At 46.4% G+C, this 22,823-nt stretch overlaps 1 protein-coding gene across 6 annotated transcripts in view; it reads left to right on the forward strand.

The window, feature by feature from the left end:
• Positions 1-22,823, forward strand: part of SMAP1 (small ArfGAP 1) — a 190,231-nt gene that overhangs the window by 158,340 nt on the left and 9,068 nt on the right. For all 6 annotated transcript variants that reach the window (XM_070795682.1, XM_070795684.1, XM_070795688.1 and 3 more), the window contains 2 exons: positions 475-565; positions 20,646-20,773. In XM_070795682.1, coding sequence (XP_070651783.1) covers positions 475-565; positions 20,646-20,773 — 219 coding nt within the window. The remainder of the gene's footprint in view (positions 1-474; positions 566-20,645; positions 20,774-22,823) is intronic.

The raw sequence follows: 22,823 nt of genomic DNA on the forward strand, positions 1-22,823 counted from the left end.
TTGCTGCAGACCTTCGGTTTATGAGCAGCGGCATGTCTGCAGGGCTCAGTAGAGCGAGTGCTGCCCATGCGTCAGCTGGGTTCTGGTAGGGCCAGGGGTGCCCGCCTGTGCTGGCAGCCTGGGGAAGAGAGATGTGCTCTGCGCTTAGGCTCTGGGGCCCACCCGGCGGCACAGGGAGCAGGTATTGCTGTGAAGCGTGCAGCGTTCATGTAAAGGGTTTAGATGCTTAAGAACAAGTACATTAAGATTAAAGTTCTGTATTTACTGTCTTGGGGTCCTAATATGTCCAGTTTATCATTTCAAGTTGAATGATTGTGTTTACCAGTTTATGATAATAAACGCTCTAGGTTTATCATACTATACTTCATATGCTACATTATATTAACTTTATCAAAAGTATACCTAATTGAGGCTTAACAGTCTTGTTCAATTTATTTGAAAAAAAAATAATAAATTTGATTATTTACTTTAAAGCTGCAGAAGAAAGAAGACCAGCAATTGGAACCTAAAAAAAGTACCAGCCCTAAAAAAGCTGCAGAGCCCACTGTTGATCTTTTAGGACTTGGTAAGTAAAAAAAAACACGTCACCGTTAGAGCTATGAAACATCTGAGACCCTGACTTGCATTGACTAGCATGGCTTTATCGTCCATGTGCCAAAGGGACCTGTTAACTGAATTTGGACACGGTGTGGTTAGTTTGCTGTGTTCCCGCAAAAAGGGAAATCTTCATAAGGGAGCTGGCATCTGTCAGCAGTGCCTTCACGGAAATACGAGTGCTGAGTTCCTAGGGAGAGGGGAGCTGCCAGAGCAGTCTCCAAGGCTTGGTGGGCCATGCTGCCTCAGCACTGCAACAAGGGGTAGATGCGTTTACTTCTACCCCTCTTCTCTTTATTTAGCTTTTTGCGGGGTTGGAGGAATCTCTTAGCAAAATAATTCTGGCATAGCCTTATTGTAAGGTGCTGTCTTAAAGTAAGCTTTTTTTGGGTTAACTGAAGCAACATGCCTTATACCTCGATCTAGTAGCTAGGTTCACGTTATGTGTGTGATGACAGTAAGAAGTGCTCAGTTTAATGTCATTTTTGTTCTTGGGGCTGACAGATGGATGTTGTCTGCCTGGCAGGTAGACAGGCTTCCATTCAAAGGGTGCTTGTATTGTCCTTATCTGCAATTGTCAGCTCTTCTTAAGTGCTTCTCCTCTTTGTTCTAAAGTAGCTTGATAAATAGTTATTTTTATCTGAGCCTTCTGCAGTAATTAATTTAGAAAAAAATCTGTTTAGAGAAAGATTAATGGCTAAAGGAAAACAGTAAAAGATAGTTGAAGGATGGAGTTGAATTTCATGAAAGTTTTCTAAAGATTGATCTTTGTTCTTATTAAGAAGATTGTTTTCTGTTTTAAGAATTACAATTGAATGTTTTAGTCATTTCTTCGAAGTTGGTGTTTCATGCAAGTATACTCCCTATGGATAAAAATCTTCTGTGGTGGTGAAATTAGGAGGTATATATTAGAAATATAAAAAAATAACTATGATTTTATGAGCCCTGAAAATAGGGCTCAGTCCAGGCGCTTTAAATAGAATTATGTTGAATACAAGTTCTCTTAATTTATGTATTTTACTTCCTTTCCTCTAAATGAGAGAAAGGGGAAAAAAAGACTCATTACCAAAGTAAGAATAGATCCTACTAAGACTGCATGCATCTTTATCTTCACGGCAGCATCTCCTCTCCAGTCTAGTGCCTCGTTTACCAGTTCATAACTTAGAAATGTTAGAACCCAGGCCTGACTCTTACCTTACAGACTCACTGACCCACAGCTCTCAAAAAGTGTCTGCTGGTATCCAGGCACCTAGACACTAAGCAGAGAGCTGTGAAGGAGAGCAGATGAGAATGCCTGACCTCTGGGAGCTTTCATTGTCTCTGGGGAAGCAGTGATAAAATAGTGAAGCAAACTGTGGTATGGGTCATGTCTGGTAAGTGCTGTAGCTGAAACAAAAAGGAGTGGTGGTGATTTTAAATAGGGCTACGGGTGCTGGGGGCTCCCTGAGGTCCCACTGGAGTGAGGACCTCAGGAAGTCGGGGCTCCCTGTCCGTGGGGGTGAGACAGGTGGGTGTGGTGGCCCCGCGGCAGCCTTGCCACCACATGAATGGGCCAGGATGCGTGACACCTGGAGGGTGTGGGGCCACAGGGAGGTCCACTGCGACAGGACTTTGGCTTCTGCTTGGAGTGTCCTGGAAATGCATTGCAGGGATTCGAGCAAAGAAGCACCTCCTCTGACTTGAGTGTTTCAGGACTTCTTGTAGCTGCTGTGTTAAGAGTTGGGTGTAGTGAGGCGAGGCTGCCATAGGGGCAGGGGGACCAGTAACACAGCTGGGGGGCGGTGGCTGAGGGGGGTGGTGGTGTGGGGAGTTGTAAGAAGTAGCCGGCTCTGGACTTGTTTTAAAGAAGGAGCCAATAGGGTTCGCTGACCAGTGAGCAGCGTAGGATGTTTCCCTTTGGGAGTGACTTTGTAGAACAGGCAGCCTGCTCCCTTGGGACAAGCAGAGTTGCTCTCGTGAGGTCTCCAGCTGCTAAGCATGGTGGTGCGGAGGTGATCTGGGAGACAGGTGGTGGGCTTGGCCCCAGGCGTCCAGCTGTTGCCACGGTGATGCTGCGTGGTCCTGTCGCCTGGCACTTGACCTCTGACCTCAGAACACAGATCTGTCTTTGTGGACCGTCACTTGCTGTGCTTCCTGCTTTCCAGCTGGTCACAGTTGCAGAGCGTGTCTCCTCTCAGTGTGTCCCTGTCCTCTACCGCCTGGTCTCACAGTCCCTGGGCCATGGGGGTTTCAGACTGTGGCTCCCCTCTTCTGGCGTCAGGCTCTGTGATGTCAGCCGTGGCTGGGTCTCATCGGGGCTCTGGGAGCCTGTTTCAGCAGTGGGAGAGCTTCAGGAAACTGTCCTGAGGGGAGAGCCAAGCTTTGCTCATGGTAGGAGCATGTGGGAGTGCTCGAAGGAGAGGGTGAGGACATATCTGGGGGGTTTGCTGCTGCCTGACGATTCTAGCTCTGTGCTGGAAGAGTTCTGGCAGTGGCCGGGCAGGTGACGGGGTCAGAAGGAGGGCTTAGGGGTCTTGCTAATGAAGTCACAGCAGCGGAAAGGCTGGTGCCTCACCCAGAGCACGCACAGCTCTGCTCCTGCCGGTCACCAGTCACCTAAGTTCTAGAAGAGATTGTCTGGCTTTGAGAGAGCAGTGCTCCTGAATGAGGACAGAGCAGCAGCCTCTCATGGGTAAGCGTGGCGCTCTGGTTCCCCGCAGGTGGCGGCATGCTGGGGCAGGGGCAGCAGGCGCATGCGGTCCACTTTATGGCCGAGTGGAAAAGACAGCAGGCCCAAGCGGGTGAGAGCAGAGACAGCCTTCACGTTACACGTTTGCAGGAAAAGCAGAGAAAAGCCCCACAGGGTTAGTGCAGTTACCCAGCCACAGAGGGCCAGGAATCCCAGGGTTCTGTGTGTTTTGGGGGTCACATTTTAGTAGTCTCACACAGGATGATAGTCAAGGCAAGTTTTTAGAAATGTGAACTTCCCATTTAAATGGGCCCTTTAGCGAACCTTTTTGTTTCAGCCCAGTGGCTCGAGATAAACCCGTTTTCCTCAGCTCCCCTTTCCTGATCTACTCCCATTCCAAAGTCATAAAATACTCTGTGTGCTTTTTAGCAAGAGTCAGCAATGCTCTTCTGAAAGGGAATAACTGTTTTTGGCTTTGTGGGCCTTACAGCCTCTGGGGCAGCTGCTCCGCTCGCCCCTGTGGCGGGCATGTCGGTGTTGGCAAGAGTGTGGATGGTGAGGGGGGCTGGGCTCTGCTGGGTGTTAAAGATGGTTGGGAGGGGCCTTTATGCTCCTGGCTGTGCCTGCAAGAATGACTTCATGTTCAGATGTTAATTTGCGCTGGAAGCTTGTGGACGCACAGTTTACTCTGCCTTACTGTCTGGTATTAGAAATGGGGTCCATACTTGGTTGTTACGTGCCCTCTACTCTTGGAAATGGCCAGGTCTTAGGGCCCCTCTTGGCGAGGGCCAGCCCGGCCGCTTGACTAGAGCATGTCCCTGCTGTCTGAGAGCAGAGCTGACACCAGCTCCCGCCGCCGCCGGGGTGCCGCTTGCCTGTGCTCTGCACGTGAGGCTCTCCCAGGACTGGGGGCCACGCTGTGCGCGTCTTCACGGCCAGCCTCTGCTGGTGACGACTTGGCTTTCGTGAGACGAAAGCTGACAGACTGCTTAGCAACTGGTTAGGACAGCCTCAGACTGCTTTTTCTAGAAGGTACCATCTGAGAGCAGTCTTCAGGGTGAGCACCCGCTCCAGCAGTAAGGCGTGGCAGGCCTGTGGCTGCGGGGTGAAGCGTGGCCTGCTGGCTTCAGCTCGGCCTTCCCGCAGACTCCACTCCCCAGCAGGAGGCTTTACCACAGGCCTTCAGGCGCGTGGGTGCATGGGACTGTCGGGGACAGGCGCCTGGGTAGAGCTCACACAGAGGCGGCCTGGAGCTTGGTGATGAAAGCCTGGCTCAGGGTGTTTGTACTGCTTACATGGGCGTATTCTTCTGCTTGCTTACGTTCATCTAGGGACATTTCTGCCTGAACGTTTCATCAACCTTGAGTTATTTTAAATACTGAACTACACAGAGACGTATTTAGATAGTGGGTTCCTCAGTTTTTTCTTAATTAAAAAGCTCAGAGGAACATACAGCTTTAGGCAAGTTTTAAAGTCTTCTTCATGCCTGTTTCAGGAAATAAAAGCATTAACTTGTCACAATAGCCAAAATCAGATGGGTTGGCAATGCTAGTGAAACATAGTTTCTACTATTATATATAACCTACTTAATTATCTAGTAATGTATGTCCCAGTTTTATATAATGAGAGAGGTGAATACACTGCCTTTTTTTCTGTAAATTTTTTTTGTGTTTGTAAGATTTCTGGACAGAAACAAACTAAAGAATAAAATACTTTCAGAAAGCACTCTAATTACCTTTAAAGCAGTTAATTCCTACAGAGAGGTTTCTGTTTTTCAAAGGCCATTCACTGAAAAGTACCACAAGTTTGGGACTGGGTGGACTGGGCCACGGCTGGGCCCTGGCCTGAGAAATTGCGGGTGGGGGGTTAGTTGTGTGCGTCCTGCTGCTGTCCGGGCAGGGAGGAGGAGAGGAGGCTCTGTCTAGCACACGTGCCTGAAGTAATTTTATAGTCTGTTATGGTTCTGTGGAAAGCTCTTAGAGAGATGGGAATACCAGACCATCTTACCTGTCTCCTGAGAAACCTGTATGTGGGTCAGGAAGCAACAGTTAGAACCCTGTATGGCACAACTGACTGGCTCAAGATCGGGAAAGGCCTAAGACAGGGCTGTATGCTGTCACCCCGTTTGTTTAATCTATACACTGAGCACATCATGAGAAATGCTGGGCTGGATGAGTTACAAGCTGGAATCAAGGCAAGCGGGAGAAACCTAAACAACGTCAGGTATGGGGATGATACCACTCTAATGGCAGAAAGCGAAGAGGAACTAAAGAGCCTCTTGATGAGGGTGGAGGAGGAGAGTGAAAGACTGGCTTAAGACTAAATCTTAAAGAAACTTAAGATCATGGCATCCTCCCCCTACTGCCTGGCAAACAGAAGGGGAAAAGGTGGAAACAGTGACAGGTTTCCTCTTCTTGGCTCCAAAATCACTGCGGATGGTGACTGCAGCCATGAAGTCTGATGATGATTGCTTCTTGGCAGGAAAGCGATGACAAGCCTAAGCTTTGTGTTGAAAAGCAGAGACATCACTCTGTCAGCAAAGGTCTGTATAGTCAAGGCTGTGATCTTCCTGGTGGTCACGTATGGTTTTGAGAGCTGGACTATAAAGAAGGCAGAACACCAGAGAATTGGTGCCTTCGAACCGTGGTGGTGGAGAAGACTCCTGAAAGTCCCTTAGACAGCAAGGAGATCAGGCAATCAATCTTAAGGGAGATCAACCCCGAATATCCACTGGAAGGACTGATGCTGAAGCTCCAGTATTTTGGTCAAATGATGCATACAGACTCATTGGAAAAGTCCCTGACGCTGGGAAAGATTGAGGGCAGGAGGAGAAGAGGATGAGATGGCTGGATGGCATCACCGATGCAGTGCACGTGAACTTGGGTAAACTCCAGGAGATGGTGAGGGACAGGGAGGCCTGGCGTGCTGCAGTCCATGGGGTTGCAGAGAGTCAGACATGACTGAGCAATTGAACAACAACAACAGTGGTTCTCAGATATGGTTAAAAATTAATAAAATCTTGCATTGTTTCTGCTCAGAAGAGTATGTTCAGTGAATGACTAAAGACTACTTCACCCTTTCCAAAAGGGGGCCTTGGCTGTCTGTGTGTGATCACACCTGTGGAAGGGGAGCAGACAGGTGTGTGCCTGTTTGCTGGGAGAGACCAGCTGTGCACCGTTGCTATCCACAGTCCTGAGTCTGAGGGGCGGCCACAGAGGGTGGCAACTGGGCCTGCTGGAGATCCGGCAGCAGAGCCCGGGGAGGAGGGCATCGCCTTCTCCAGACCCGGGCCCCAGGGACTGTGAGGCGCATGACAGCAGGCGCGATGTCTAGGCATTGATGGCGGGAATGCTGGCTGTGGGCGAGGCGCCTTCCAGTTGTTGGGCATCGGGGGCCTGAACGTGGCTGCAGGGGGACTTTTGACGAGTGTTGTGTGAGCGAGCAGTTTGGGGTCAGGAGTCGGCGCCCCTTCCTGCTTCCTGAGCCATCACCCTTGGGCCCTGCCTGGTGGTCAGCACATGGGCAGTGAAGATCCCAGCCCCTGGCCTCAAGGCCACGTCCAGACGGTGGTTTCTTAGGAGGGAAAGCTGCTCCCAGAAAATGCCCCCAGCAGAGTTCTCGGGGTCCCCTGGGCAGGGGTCCTGGGGCCTCTCTCGGTGCAGGTGAGGCCGGGCAACAGCGTGTGGCCTCTGCCGTGCAGGCCAGCTCCATTAGCGTGTCAACCGCTGCAACCCTTCGGGGGGCGGGGGGGGGTGGGGCGTGTCTCACACACACACCTCTGACAGCCCTTCAGAGTGGGGAGTATGACACACACGCGCACACACACACATCTCAGGCCGGCTTTGTTAGTGTGTCAGCCTCTGCAGCCCTTCAGAGGGGGAACGTGTCTCACACACACACAGCCACACATAGACACACACCTCAGGCTGGCTTTGTTAGCGTGTCAGCCTCTGCAGCCCTTCAGAGGGGGGATGTGGCACACACACACAGACACACACCTTGTCCTTCCCATTTCCTTTTGTTTTAAAACATACAAGGACACAGAAGCTGACTGAAGTTGGCTTCCAAGGCCCAGCTTCTGGACGACAACTAGGTTCAAACCCAGATCTCCCTGAGTTCAGAGTCCAGTCTCAGCTTGTAGATGAACTGAAGCTAGATGCTTTTACTCCAGTAGTTAGATTGCCATCTCGTTACTTTAAGAAGCATGGAGATGGTGCCTGCTGTGTGCCAGGCACTGCTCTGAGTGTTTACAGATGGTGAACAGTGTTTACAGATCTTCACAGAAGCTCTGAGGTTGGTGAGCTACTGTTGGTTTCACTTTACCAGTGAAGAAACTGAGGCACGGAGGTTAAGTAAGTTGCTCAAAGGTGAGCAGTTGGTAGATTGCAGAGCCAGACCGGTATTCTCAACAGTTACAGTGTGTGGAGCTCTGAGAGGAAGTGAGATTCTGAGACTGCCAGGGGACCGTGTCATACCAGACAGACGTGAGACCCACTTGTCCGGGAGACAGATGCGGCGTGTCACAGGGGGCCTGGAGTTAGAGGCGGTGCCGGGACTGCGCGGGCTCTGGGGCCTTCACCCAGTGAGGGAACACAAGCACCGCTGTGTACTCGTCGTCCAGAGCATGACTGAATGGGCAGTGTGACACACACCACAGCGATGTATGGGGCAGGACGAGCGTGTCTGTGGGACCTCGGGGGATGCCGCCACACCAGGCGGACGCTGGGCAGAGCACCGGCCGCAGGGCGAGCCGACCTGACTCACAGGAGGAGGAGCTCGGAACGGGAGGGACAGACGGAGCGGGAGGGTTCACACGGCTGTGAGGCCTCTCGGTCAGTTGAGTGGGTTAGCATAAAGGCCACCTAGTTAGCAGTGTGTGCGTGCTAAGTCAGTTCAGTCGTGTCCAACGCTTTGTGCCCCCATGGACTGCAGCCTGCCAGGCTCCTCTGTCCATGGGATTCTCCAGGCAAGAAGACTGGAGTGGGTTGCCATGGCCTCCTCCAGAAGATCTTCCTGATCCAGGGATTGAGCCTGCATCTTTTATGTCTCCTGCATTGGCAGATGGGTTCTTACCACCACTGCCACCTGGGAAACCCTACTTAGCACTAAGAAAAATTAACTGAAGATTAAAAATAAACAGCTTCATTTAACCCTCAGTAATCTTTTCTTAAGCTTTTGAGAACAATTTGAAGCCTGAAAATTAATATGCTTCAAATGAACATTTATGACTTGAGTTTACAAAGTAACACACATGGGAGTTTATTTCATTTCATAAAGCCAAGTGTGTTTAAATCCAGAGGAATTCCAAGTAACATTTTTAATAAAGGAAAAAGCTTTAAATGGTTTCTTGGGTAGAAAATAAAAAGGGTTCTTTGAGTAATATAAAGATTTATAAAGCTTCAAGGAGTTTTGCCATCAAGGAGAGTGTCTCACTATACCTCATGGAAGCAGCCTTCTTTAATCCGTTTCCACTTGGACTCGCTCCTCCCTAGGGTGATGCCTCAGTAGTTAGCAGTGAAGAATTAGAGTTGGCAGTTTTTGGTGTCCAAGGGTGTGCTCAAGGCTAAGTGTTCACACTCAGTCAGGAGCAGTAATGAGAAGCATAGCATCACTTACTTATCATGTTCTTATCTGCCTATGCCAGATTAGTGATATAAGAAGTCTCATAGAACTGTCGGAGAAGGCAATGGCACCCCACTGCAGTACTCTTGCCTGGAGAATCCCATGGACAGAGGAGCCTGGTGGGCTGCTGTCGATGGGGTCGCACAGAGTCGGATCTGACTGAAGCGACTTAGCATGCATGCATGGGTTGGAGAAGGAAATGGCAACCCACTCCAGTATTCTTGCCTGGAGAATCCCAGGGACAGAGGAGCCTGGTGGGCTGCTGTCTATGAGGTCGCACAGAGTTAGACACGACTGAAGCGACTTAGCAGCAGCAGCAGCATATAACTCTGTGACTTTTTTTTTCATTATTTGTGCAAATAGATTATGACCAGCTAATGCCACTGACATTCAGGTAAAGGATGAATTCAGTTAATATTTATTGAGCACAGGCGAGTTCATGGAACTCTGGTAAGTTCCAGAGAACGTGGCTCTGTGTATGTCTAGTAGTACAAGTTGCGGGGGGTGCATGCGCGTGCAATCTAGAAACGAGAAGACAGAACTGTTGCTCAGGTAAGAGTGGGACTGTGGAAGAGGCTGGCTGTGAAAGTGCAGTGTGAAACCTGGCATAATGCTAAAGTTCGCAATTTACACGTTATTTTCCTCAATTCAGGCCTTATTTCTCTTCCTCGTCAGAGGCAGATGAGTTTTTCATGCCATGCAAAGTGACGTCAGGCAAAACCTCCTGTGTTCTAGGGTCTGTTTAGAGTGAGTGGCAGCTGGGAAAGACCAGTGACCCCCAGACAACTGGGTCCTTGGGCCTCCCCTTTATAAATTGTCCTGTGATTTAAAGCCCATCCGCATCCTTCTCAGAGGCCATCTCAGGGAGTTGCTCAGAGCAGAGCTGTGGGAGAGGGGAGTGGGGTCGGTGAGGAGGCTGCCTGAGATGTGAGCAGGCGTGTGCGTGTGTGTGCACATGCGTGAGCAGTACTGTGACTGCAGCAGTGCTCTGGGCCATGGGCAGAGTGTTGCTCGAGGATGCGGTTCTGATTTAGAGGGACAACTGCAACCTCACTGCCATGGTGGCCTGGAGAGAAGAAGCCAGGGAGGGATTTCAGCAGGGTGCAGATGCTACGTGGAAGCCTGCGGGGTGTGGGGCTGCGGCGGAGAGACTGGGAGGAGTGGCAGGGGTCTCCATCACAGGGGCTGCAGGGTCTTCCGGGAAGATGTGGACTAAGAGGAGGTTTCCAGGGAGGAAGGATCAGCCAGGGTCAAACACGGTGTGGTTGAGTAGGATGGGAACCGAGAGGGGTTTGTAACCATACTGCCGGGACTTGCCACACTCCGAGTCATTGTTTTTTCTCCCAACAGAAGTAGGATCACCTGCCTGCCTGTCGTTTTGTTGCAGGAAGGGGGACCCCTTCCAGGACCCGAAACTGGGCTCTTGCCCAACACTTGGAAATGAATTGTCTGAGGAGACACATGTGCTGAAAAAGCAAGAGATTTTACTGGGAAAGGGCGCCCAGGTGGAGAGCAGGAGAGTAAGGGAACCCAGGAGAACTGCTCTGCCTCGTGGCTTCCTGTTTCGGGTTTTATGGTGCTGGGATTAGTCTCAGGGTTGTCTTTAGCCAATCATTCTGACTCAGGGCTTGTTCAGCCAAGATGGAAGCCAGAGAGGAGGATTCTGGGAGGTGGTCGGACAGGTGGTGTCTCCTTTTGACCTTTCCCGAACTCTTCCGGTTGGTGGAGGCTTATTAGTTCCGTGTTCCTTACCAGGACTAATGTTGTAAAACAGCTCATGCAAATGGCGACTATGGTGCCTGGCCAGGGTGGGCGGTTTCAGTCAGTGTGCTTACCCTAACAGTTTTACCCCATGGCTCCAGTCACCAAGAAACATCCTCCTAATGTGTGTTTGGAAAGCATTTCATCAGTCGTTCTTTGAGCATCTGCTTTGTGCCGGGCATCCGTTGAGGAGGCAGCCCCCATCTCTCTGAGAGGGCAGAGGGTGGACGGGGGTGCTCGACTGTGGGCACGGTGCCAGGAGAGCGTGCTCAGCATGTTCAGATGCCGGCACAGACCGAACACCGCGTCAGGAAGGCGCCTGCACTGGGGAGGAGTCGGGGGTCTGTCTGGCCCGCCATCCGGGCTGGAGTGGCTGCGGGGGTGGGGTGGGGAGAGGGCCTTGGTCTCGTGGGCTCAGCAGGAAGCGGGGACTGTGCCCAGCTGGGCAGCGAGGCCAGCTTCACCCTTCGTGCCCTCTTCTTGGGAGGCGCGACAGCTGCCCGGAGAGCTGGTTTAACCTGGGACAAGCGAGGGGCACTGCTTCTGTTTGGGGGAACCAGCAGAAGCTGCTCAGAAGGGCTAGAGCAGTGGAGTTATCCAGCTGTACCAGCAGAGGTGTGTTGAAATCCCAGTCTTCCTGTGTAAAACTCACTGGAGGTGATGTGAGGATTTAACTCAGACACTTCATATAAAGCATGATCAGAGTACCTGGCAATAGAACTTACAAATGTTAGTGTTAAAAATGTTATTAAAATCCAAAGTGTTATATTCTTATTTCCTTTTAGTTTATACACAATATCATTCAAAGGCACTTGGAATAGACCAAGAAGAAGGCACTAAAGATTGTTTTAAGTGCTTTGTTTACCGTTACTCACTTGGATTTTCGGTGTCAGATGAGTTCTGATATACCCAAGGTTAATAGACAGCTGCCTCGAGGGTTTCTCTTTGGTAGAAACGGCCTTCACAAGGTTGTCATATTTTTGTGCTGGGCAGACCTTCTGTTCATGTGAGCTGCAGCACTGATTTTTAACAACTTGCTTTCTTTAGCTCAAAACATTTAACCTTTCTTTTGAATTCTGGAATGTGTGCAGTATAAACCATCATCTACCAACATTAGTCTGAAATCTTAAGGTAAAGGAGAAAGAACAGTTACCCGCAAGCAGCTGATCGTAAACTTGATGCTGTGCCGTTGAGACTGGAATTTCTTCTCTTTTAGTGCGTTGTCCTGATTTCTTCTGTTTGCTCATTGCCTCTTCAAGGGGTCCTTCGTGCTTCATTATCATTCTTTATGATGTTGTCCCAGCTAAGTTTCTTCCATTTGCCTCGGGCTTTCCGTGTACTCCGTGCTCCTATTACATGTCTTGTCCACCAGCTGCTGTTTCTGCATGTTGATGGAGCAGCATTGCTCCTCCCCCAGCAGGGAGCCCAGTCCTGACACGCTGTTTGCACAGACGGCTTCTACACACACCTGTGCAGACACACACACACACACACACACACACACACACACACACACACAGCTTCACACTAACACACGGTTTCTAGACACACGTGCACAAATACAGCTTCTACACACACACATGGCTTCTACACACATACATAGACGGCTTCTACACACACACACACACTGCTTTTACACACACATGCATGGCTTCTACACACATACACACACGGCTTCTACACACACACACACACACACTGCTTTTACGCACACATGGCTTCTACACACATACACACATGGCTTCTACACACACACACACGGCTTCTACACACACACACAGCTTCTACATACACATGGCTTCTACATACACACACACACGGCTTCTACACACATGGCTTCTACACACAGACACATGGCTTCTACACACACATGGCTTCTGCACACACACACGGCTTCTACACACACACGGCTTCTACACACACACATACACTGTGTTTGGCCCCCTCCTCCCTGGAAGGGGAGAGTTTTTCATTTGTCTGGGTGTGTGTGCACATATCTGTACAAAACAGATGTAACTGATGTGGATTTAATTATTTTTCTTAAATTGTACTGATTTACAGTATTTAAACCACTTAATTTGAATAAGACTCGTTCTTTCTAAATTTTAAAATATTTATCTGAAAAGCTTTTTTAACACCTTGATGTTCTGTGGCTTTTGTGGTCTCTGAGCTTTCCCTTAGCCAGCAGAGCCTGTGCTGCTGGTGGGCACTTGGGGAAGAGGCTGCGCTGGGCGGCAGGGCTGGTGGTGGGGCTGCCTATGTCCGCCTGTAGCCCAGCGCCCGCTGTGGCCACGCTGCCTGCTCCCGCTGTGCGCTGGGGAGGCGCCGGGCTCGGCGGAGGATGCCGCGGGGAGAGACAGCTCTGAGGCTGTGCTGTGCTGCGCTTTCCGAGCTGGTCACCTCTGTGCTTCTCTTAACAGCACAGATAATTATCAACTAAAAGCTGGTTTCTGATTTTCGGAGTTTAGATGGTTTCTTTGTAGTTGTATACAGTTGTAACTACATGACTTCTGTGAAATGCAGCTTAAAAGAGCCTCACTGGTCTTGGGGTCCGAAGACTTGGTTCTAGTCCAAGTTTTGCTGCTTCACTAGAGAATTGACTCCAAGTCTTTAATCTCTGGGCCCTGCGTTTCTGAAACTGGAGGTAATGAAGGGGAGCCCTTCCCATGCTTTATACAGACAGAAGTGATAGCATGTGAATATTCTTTTAAAAAGTTTAGGGAACAGGTCATGTTTATAATGATGGTAATATAATTTTCAGTTGTCCTATTTAAATCCTGAAAATAAAAAATAGAAGTGTTTTGTAAAGCTTGAGCATCAAGTTTTAATCTTGAACATTTTCTCCAGTCCTCAAATTGTTACCATGAAAAGGAATGATAAACTTCAATTTTATCATTACCCTCTTGCCATGTAACAACGCTTTGTTACAAAATCTCCATCTGCTGTGCCTGAAAAAGCAACAGAAAACCCATACATTATATTATCTAAGTGATCTATTAAAAGATGAAATTTTAACCAACTTTATATCAGGAAACTATTAACAGAGGTACTTCAATCACATAGCTTCAAATATGGAGAAAAAACAGGTAAAAAACCAAGATCTTATCCTGTAGTAAAAAATAAAAGTTTTGAGGTGATTTGAGAATTCTTTGTAGACAATGTGTTTAGCAAGCCAAACATGGTAAGTCAAATTAACCATCATTGAAATCCAATGGGGAGATACGCTGGGATTTTGTTTGCTGATTTTCCAAGGTTGAGAAGTTTTCATTTAAGTTAAAAGGCTTTGTTTTTCAACAGTTCTGTGAATGCTTGGCTTTTTAGTAACAAGGAGAATCGAGGGGGGTTTTACGCCATCATGTTAGAGGATCCTGTGGAGGGGAGACTTCAGGGGAGAGAGGAGAGGACAGCTGTGTTCCGTGCTGTCTGTGAGGTGGGACACGGGCCTGGGAGAGTTCTTCACCTTAGGTTTGTGGAGCTCAGAGAAGACCTTTCCCAGTCACTCGACGCAGATATCAGTGTTGGCACAGAGACCACGGTCCCTAAGCAGACGCTTCCACTGCCTCATTCTAAAGGATCCCAGAGTCCCTTGGGCTCGCGTAAGTTGACTTTCATGGCAGCTTCACTCGCTGCCAGAGGTGATTACAAAGAAAGCCCCGCTTTGTTTTTTGTCTGGAATGCCTTTCTGAGATTTCCAAAGGCCAGTTTATATATAAAAGGCTTCCTTGGTGGCTCAGTGGTGAAGAATCTGCGTGCACTGCAGGAGACACAGGCTTGATTCCTGGGTCTGGAAGATCCCCTGGAGGGGGAAATGGCAACCCATTCTGTACTCTTGCCTGGGAAGTCCCATGGACAGAGGGTCACAAAAGAGTCGGACGTGCCTGAGGACTGAGCACACACACGTACTTAATGGAAGGAGAGGATGCAGCTGTTCTCCAGTGCAGTAGTGGGAGCAGAAGGCATGTTGATGACTGTAGAGGAAGCGAGGCCTGCCCGCATTAGGGTCAGGACTGTACATGGTGCTGCTCTGGGTCTGCAGTGGTTCTGGTCTGGAAGCTGCCTCCATGCCAGTGTTGGAGGATTGAAGCTGCAAGTTACCGTGGGTCCATGCAGTGTCATCAAATGCAGTCTGTCTGCCCCACCCACGTATACATAACACAATTTTATTTAAGAAAACTCTCATTGTATATACATTATTTTAAGCATATTTTTACTCATGCTTGCTGCTGCTGCCGCTAAGTTGCTTCAGTCGTGTCTGACTCTGTACGACCCCATAGATGGCAGCCCACCAGGCTCCCCTGTCTCTGGGATTCTCCAGGCAAGAACACTGGAGTGGGTTGCCATTTCCTTCTCCAGTGCATGAAAGTAAAAAGTGAAAGTGAGGTTGCTCAGTCGTGTCTGACTCTTAGCGACCCCATGGACTGCAGCCCACCAGGCTCCTCTGTCCATGGGATTTTCCAGGCAAAAGTACTGGAGTGGGGTGCCATTGCCTTCTCCTTACTCATCCTTATAAGCATACAAAATGAATGATAGGGATTTTTTTATTGGGTATAATACACATTAAAATTTAACCATTTTAATCAGTTTTAAGTTTTCATGGCATTAAGTTCTTTCACATTTTTGTGTAGCCATCACTATCACATGTGGAAGGGAACTTTTATTTTTGTGTGGTTTGCATCTTTGGCAGGAATTTGTCACTTTTAAAGTAAAAACTGAATTTAAGATTATAGTCTGAGACTTTGTTGTATCTGTGATACTGGACAAGTTTAACATTTTTTGCCATCTGTAAATGAGGGTAGTTTTAGTACCTCTTTTATGGGCTTCCCTGGTGGCTCAGAGGTTAAAGCGTCTGCCTCCAATGCGGAAGACCTGGGTTCGATCCCTGGGTCGGGAAGATCCCCTGGAGAAGGAAACGGTAACCCACTCCAGTATTCTTGCCTGGTGAATCCCATGGATGGAGAAGCCTGGTAGACTACAGTCCGTGGGGTCGCAAAGAGGCGGACATGACTGAGCGACTTCACTTTCTTTCCTTCTTTCACTTCACAGCATTATAATAAAGACTGGACAAGTGTATGTGTGTGTATTTGTATTTTTTCAGGCTTGGCACAAAGCAAACACTATACTGAGTGCTGACTCTTACTTTTATTAGTCACATATGTGACCCTACGGCTGTGAAAGGTGAAATAAGACTTTGAAAACTAAATAAAGTGCCACATGTCATTTTACAGATTAGATAATGTATTACTAAGTACTGATCAGGGTTTAGACTTCAAAGTATAAAGAAATTAGTATCCTTAGTGGCATATAATGTACTGCTTCAAACAGATTTAAAATTTCTGAAGGATGTACAGTTTATAAAAGAATGAAAGTAGATTATTTGCTTGTAGTAAATGAACGTCTTTGTTCTCACATATCACATCCTGAGCTTACTGGTGCTGTGTAAGTCAACTGACATGTTCTGTGGCAAAAAATCAGTTGACAGCATTTCTCCCGATTCACTGAAAATAATAATAGTAATAATAATGTTAATAGTATTTTCTAACACTTAAAATTTTTTGAAATATAAATTTTTCCTGATTGTTACAGTGTTTGCTGTTACGTAAAACAGCAACAAATTTTAACTGAAAAACTGAGAGTAGTTATTTAGGCTCAACTTGTCGGGTTTTTCTTTTCTCCTTTTTTTTTCGCTTTTCGTCCTCTTGGTCATGGTTTGTTCTGGAGGACATGTGCTTCTGTTTGTGAGGTTAATTTGCTTGTGATGTGGTCGTGTTTCCTGCAGTCGCAGTGCTTCCTTGTTGGTGTGGTAGAGTGAACGAGCCTGATGAGGTGGTTTCCCCGTCCTCCGCTCTGCAGCTTAGGAGTGCAGGCACCGCTGACACAGGCGGTGTTGCCACTTGAGTTTCGTTACTGAGTTGTGGATGCCGCAGGCAACGTATTCTTTTGTTTGTGTTTTTAACCTAGGAAACCCTGTCTTTCTAAAGTACGTTACTTGTGGTTCATTCACCGCTCTGTCTGACGTGTACTCTCTGATGTGCTGCGCTGGTAGTGGGCTGAAAGACATGCAGTAGCTCTTTAAAGAGGTCTAATTTCAAAATGCATGTTGCCATTTTGAATGAGCTAGATATGGGGAATATACTGTCATGTGTAAATCGTGTTTGAATTTTACATCATGGTTGTGTGTTAGCTTAAAGTTCTGTATATTATAAATTAGTAGTAGTCTGTGCATCGTGTTATTGCTTGATCTTTAAATTGTCCATAGTGCTTGATAGAGATCTAACATGTGTAACACATAAACATGTATACGCTGAATATTTCTTTCTTATTGCTCTGATAATGTAATATCACTGAAAATGATTGAGAAATATTTGCAGTTGGTCTCTTCCAAACTAACCTTTCATGGTTTTCATACAGTTTTACAAATTAAGTAGTAAAGATTATTGTGACCCTTTGTTCCTTGAAATTAATGATGAGTTGTTTCCCTGAAGCTTAAACGTGGAAACGGGGAAATAAAAGATACAAATTTCCATAGTTACACTTCAAGAAAGAGAAGAAATCTATGAGTTCCTGTGGGTTGTGATAGAAATACCCAGTATGTGGTAGAGCTTCCATTAAATTTGCCAGATATTTGAAGTCCTACTGTATGCAAGACGTCCATCCACCTCATTTTGAAGAGGTTTTAGAAGATACCTGTGTGCCTTTGAGACATGTATGGTTCATCAGAGAGATCAAATGAGATTGTTGTTGCTGTTCAGTTGCTCAGGCGTGTCCAACTCACTGTGACCCCATTGATTAAGGCACACTAGGCTTCCCTGGCCTTCACCATCTCCTGGAGCTTACTCAAACTCAAGTCCATCGAGTTGGTGATGCCATCCAACCATCTCATCCTCTGTCGTCCCCTTCTCCTCCTGCCTTCAGTCTTTCCCAGCGTCAGGGTCTTTTCCAAGGAGTCAGTTCTTTGCATCAGGTGGCCAAAGTATTGGAGTTTCAGCTTCAGCATCAGTCCTTCCAATGAATATTCAGGACTTATTTCCATTAGGATTGACTGGTTGGATCTCCTTGCTGCCCAAGGGACTCTCCACAATCTTCTCCAACACCACAGTTCAAAAGCATCCATTCTTCTGCACTCAGCTTTCTTTAGAGTCCAACTCTCACATCTGTACATGAATACTGGAAAAACCATAGCTTTGACTAGACCTACCTTTGTTGGCAAACTAATGTCTCTGCTTTTTAATATCCCGTCTAGGTTGGTCATAACTTTCCTTCCAAGGAGCAAGCGTCTTTTAATTTTGTGGCTGCAGTCACCATCTGCAGTGATTTTAGAGCCCAAGAAAATAAAGTCCATATCACTGTTTGCATTATATCCCCGTCTATTGCCATGAAGTGATGGGACCAGATGCCATGATCTTAGGTTTTCGAATGTTGAGTTTTAAGCCAACTTTTTCGCTCTCCTTTTTCACCTTCATCAAGAGGCTCTTTAGTTCCTCTTTATTTTCTGCCATAAGGGTGGTGTCATCTCTGTATTTGAGGCTATTGATATTTCTCCTGGCAGTCTTGATTCCAGCTTGTGCTTCATCCAGCCTGGCATTTCTCATTGTGTACCCTGCATAGAAGTTAAATAAGCAGGGTGACAGTATACAGCCTTGATGTACGCCTTTTCTCAATTTGGAACCAGTCCGCTGTTCCATGTCCAGTTCTAACTGTAGCTTCTTGACCTGCATACAGATTTCACAGGAGGCAGGTAAGGTCACCACCTTGGCACCATTGGCAATTTGATCTCTGTTTCTCTGCCTTTTCTAAATCCAGCTTGAACATCATTAAGTTCTCGGTTCATGTACTGTTGAAGCCTGCTTGGGGAATTTTGAGCGTTACTTTGCTTGCATGTGAAATGAGTGCAATTGCACGGTAGTTTGAGCATTCTTTGGCATTGCCTTTCTTTGCGATTGAAATGAAAACTGACTTTTTCTAGTCCTATGGCCATTACTGAGTTTTCCACATTTGCTGGCATATTGAGTACAGCACTTCAATAGCATCATCTCTTAGGATTTGAAATAGCTCAGGTGGAGTTCCATCACCTCCACTAGCTTTGTTTGTAGTGATGTTTCCAAAGTGACTTTGTACTCTAGGATATCTGGCTCTAGGTGAGTGATCACACCACCATGGTTTTCTGGGTCATTAAGATCTTTTTTGTATAGTTCTTCTATGTTTTCTTGCCACCTCTTCTTAATATCTTATGTTTCTGTTAGGTCCATATCATTTCTGTCCTTTTGTACTCATCTTTGCTTGAAATGTTACCTTGATATCTCTCATTTTCTTGAAGTGATCTCTAGTCTTTCCCATTCTGTTGTTTTCCTCAATCTCTTCGTTGTTCACTTAAGAAGCCTTTCTTATCTCTCCTTGCTGTTCAGTGGAACTCTGCATTCAGGTGGGTATATCTTTCTTTCTCGCCTTTGCCTTTCACTTCTCTTCTTTTCTTAGCTATTTGTACGGCCTTCTCGGACAGCCATTTTTCCTTTTTTCATTTCTTTTTCTTGGCCATGGTTTTGATCACCACCTCCTGTATAATATCATGAACCTCCATCCATAATTCTTCAGGCACTCTATCAGATCTAATCCCTTGACCACTGTATGATCATAAGGAATTTGATTTAGGTCATAGGTTAATGGCCTGGTGTTTTCCCCTAATTTCTTCAATTTCAGTCTGAATTTGGCAATAAGGAGCTCATGATCTGAGCCACAGTCAGCTCCCGGTCTTGTTTTTGCTGACTGTAGTATAGAGCTTCTCCACCTTTGACCTCAAAAAATATAATCAATCTGATTTCGGTGTTGACCACCTGTTGATGTCCATGTGTAGGTACGTCTCTTGTGTTGTTGGAAGAAGGTGTTTGCTATGACCAGTGTGTTCTCTTGGCAAAACTCTGTTAGCCTTTGCCCTGCTTCATTTTGTACTCCAAGGCCAAATTTGCCTGTTACTCCAAGTATCTCTTGATTTTCTACTTTTGCATTCCAATCCCCTCTGATGGAAAGGACTTTTTTTTTCCAAAATGAGATTGGAAGCTGTTAAAGTAGAAGCTTGATTGGGATGTAAGTCCCCGGAGATGGGGTTGTGATATTCTAAGGTCTTCCTCGAGGTTGTACCTACAGAGGACTGAGCTGTGGCCGGGTCCCATTCCCTGAAACCCCGGTCTCACAGCTCTCTGCCCTGCATCCCACCTGAGCCCCTACTTCACACCTTGTAAGTTCTGGGCTGCCATGAGGAGGGGGTATGGGAGCTGTGAGGGTGAGCAGGGGGCTGATCTGGGGCCATTGCTGAAGGTCACTATGTCTGAATAAAGAAAGGATTTATTTCAGTGTTCTGTGATACTTCCTACAGAATCAGTATGTAGGGTACATTTGTTTTCTTTCTATCCCTTATATAACTTTAAATTTTAACATTTCAGGAATTTAAAGTCATTAATATTTACTTCCAAGGTTAGGTAAACATGATATGAACTACTATTGGAAACACACATGCGTGCCTTTATGAAGAGGCAGCGTTTGCAGGAAGGTGGTGTCAAATCCCAGCTTAGCTGGTTCCCTCAAAAGTGGGTCTGTCTCATCCAGTCCTATATAGTTATGGGGATTAGATGAATTAATATATGTAAAGTACTCAGAACAGCACCTTACATGTAAGGAAGCATCAGGACACAGAATAGTGTGAATAGTGTAGTACCACTGGTGAAAAGGGGGTTTGCATACATACCTAGAAACCAGTGGGTAAAGACTGTTTCTTTGAGAACAAACAAAACTGAAAGTGGTTTCTTTGGGAAAGAGGGTATAGCCTGGGTAAGAGGTGGGCATATATATATATATTTGTTTGTTTTTTTTAAAGGAGGGCATATATATTTTGTTGTTAACATTCTGAACTTTTCTTTTAACTATATGTTAAGTTTTAGAATAATGCCATGTTCCAGGTACTTTTAAGACATTCTAGAACCTTTAGGACGAGACTCTGTGCTCTTTTCAGATGGGCCTGCCGAGGCGCCGGTGACCAATGGGAGTGCAGTCGTGGGGCCAGCCCTGAACGATGACCTGGACATCTTTGGACCGATGATCTCTAACCCCTTACCTGCAACTGTCATGCCTCCGGCTCAGGTATTGTGTGGGAGTGTGCTTTTACAGGATCACTATGTATTTCCTTCTTGGAAAGTTTCCATTTTGAATTGTTTCTGATTTGAAAGCCTCCTGATCTTTATTTAGGCCAGGAGTTGGCAAGCTAAGCCTGTAGCTTGTTTTTGCAGACAAAGTGTGATTGGAACACAGCCACTTCTTTTACTTAGGCATTGTTTGTGGCTGCTTTCCACGGCAGAAGCAAGTTGAGAATTTGCAGCTAGGTAGTAGTAGATACTCTGTGATCCACAAAGCCTAAGTAGTCATCCCCTGAAGTTTGTTGACTCTTACTTTTTAGACAGACAGAGTTTAGAATGAGTAAGTGGGGAAAGTCGAACTGTTTCAGCCTTGCCCGTGATCCACAGGGTACTTCCATAAGAGGTTTTGAACTGTGGGTATGTGAACATGTCCTAAAAGCCAGTTGTCTTTTTCTCCTGCTCCTGTCGATCCAGCTCTGGACAGTGTTTCCTTCTGTTTTGTAAATAAGTTCATTTGTGTTCATTGGTGCAGGAAAACCCAGAACAAGAAATTCTAGCAAACTCAATACTCATATTCTTTTTTTAATGAAGACAAACACATGATTTTTTAGCAAATGTTCCTTACTTTTTAATTTTTATGATTTTTTAAAAATTATTTAGAAGACAATATTAGTGATCAAGATTTTTTAAAAGTACCAATGATTAAGAAATTTTGACTTACCTTCTTAACATTACATGGAATTTCATGTTTTTTTCTTTTTTTTTTTTTTGCCTTTATTCTTTTTTTAAAAAAAATTAAACTATAGTTGATTTACAATGCTGTGTTAGTTTCAGGTTTATGGCAGAGTGATTCAGTTATACATATATGTTGTTTTTCAGATTCCTTTTCCTTACAGGTTATTATAAAATATTGAATATCGTTCCCCATGCTGTACAGTAGGTCCTAGATGTTATCTGTTTTATACATAGTAGTGTGTGTGTGTTAATCCCAAACTCCTAATTTATTCCTCCCCTTCTCTTTCCCTTTGGGTGACCGTAAGTTTGTTTTCTGTCTGTGAGCCTATATTTCTGTTTTGTAAATAAGTTTCTGTTTTGTAAATGAACTTCTTTCTTATAAGTTCATGTGGAATGAACTTATTCCACATATAAGTGGTGTCATGTGGTACTTGTCTTTCTCTGTCTGACTTACTTCACCAGTGGCATTATTTCATTCTTTTTAAAGGCTGAGTAATATTCCATTGGGCCTCCCTGGTGGCTTGGAGAAGGAAATGGCAACCCACTCCAGTATTCTTGCCTGGAGAATCCCAGGGACGGGGGAGCCTGGTGGGCTGCCATCTGCGGGGTTGCACAGAGTCGGACACGACTGAAACGACTTAGCAGCAGCAGTAGCAATATTCCATTGGGCCTCCTTGGTGGCTTGGTGGTAAAGAATCCACCTGCCAATGAATGAGACACGGGTTTGATCCCTGGGTCAGGAAGCTCCCCTGGAGAAGGAAATGGCAACCGACTCCAGTACTCTTGCCTGAGAAATACCATGGACAGGGGAACCTGGCAAGCCATAGTCCATGGGGTTGCAGAAGAGTTGGACATCATTTAACAACTAAACAACAACAAATACTCCATTGTATATACGTACCACATCTTTATCCATTCATCTGTTGATGGATGTGTAAGTTGCTTCCATGTCCTGGCTATTGTAAATAGTGCTGGGGTGCATGTATGTTTTCTAATTATGGTTTTCTCTGGATATATGCACAGGAGCGGGATTGCTGGATCATGTGGTAGTTCTATTTTTAGGTTTTAAAGGAGCCTCCGTACTGTTCTCCATAGTGGCTGCAATTTACATTCCTATTAACTGTGTAGATGATGGTGGTGGTTTAGTCACTAAGTCGTGTCCAACTCTTTGCAACCCTGTGGACTGTAGCTTGCTAGGCTCCTCTGTCCATGGGATTTCTCAGGCAAGAAACTGGAGTGCATTGCCATTGCCTTCTGCAGGGGGTCTTCCCAACCTAGAGGCTGAACCCGCCTCTCCTGCCTGTCAGGCAGATTCTTCACCA

The sequence above is a fragment of the Bos indicus genome, chromosome 9, assembly GCF_029378745.1.
Source record: "Bos indicus isolate NIAB-ARS_2022 breed Sahiwal x Tharparkar chromosome 9, NIAB-ARS_B.indTharparkar_mat_pri_1.0, whole genome shotgun sequence".
NCBI lineage: Eukaryota > Metazoa > Chordata > Mammalia > Artiodactyla > Bovidae > Bos > Bos indicus.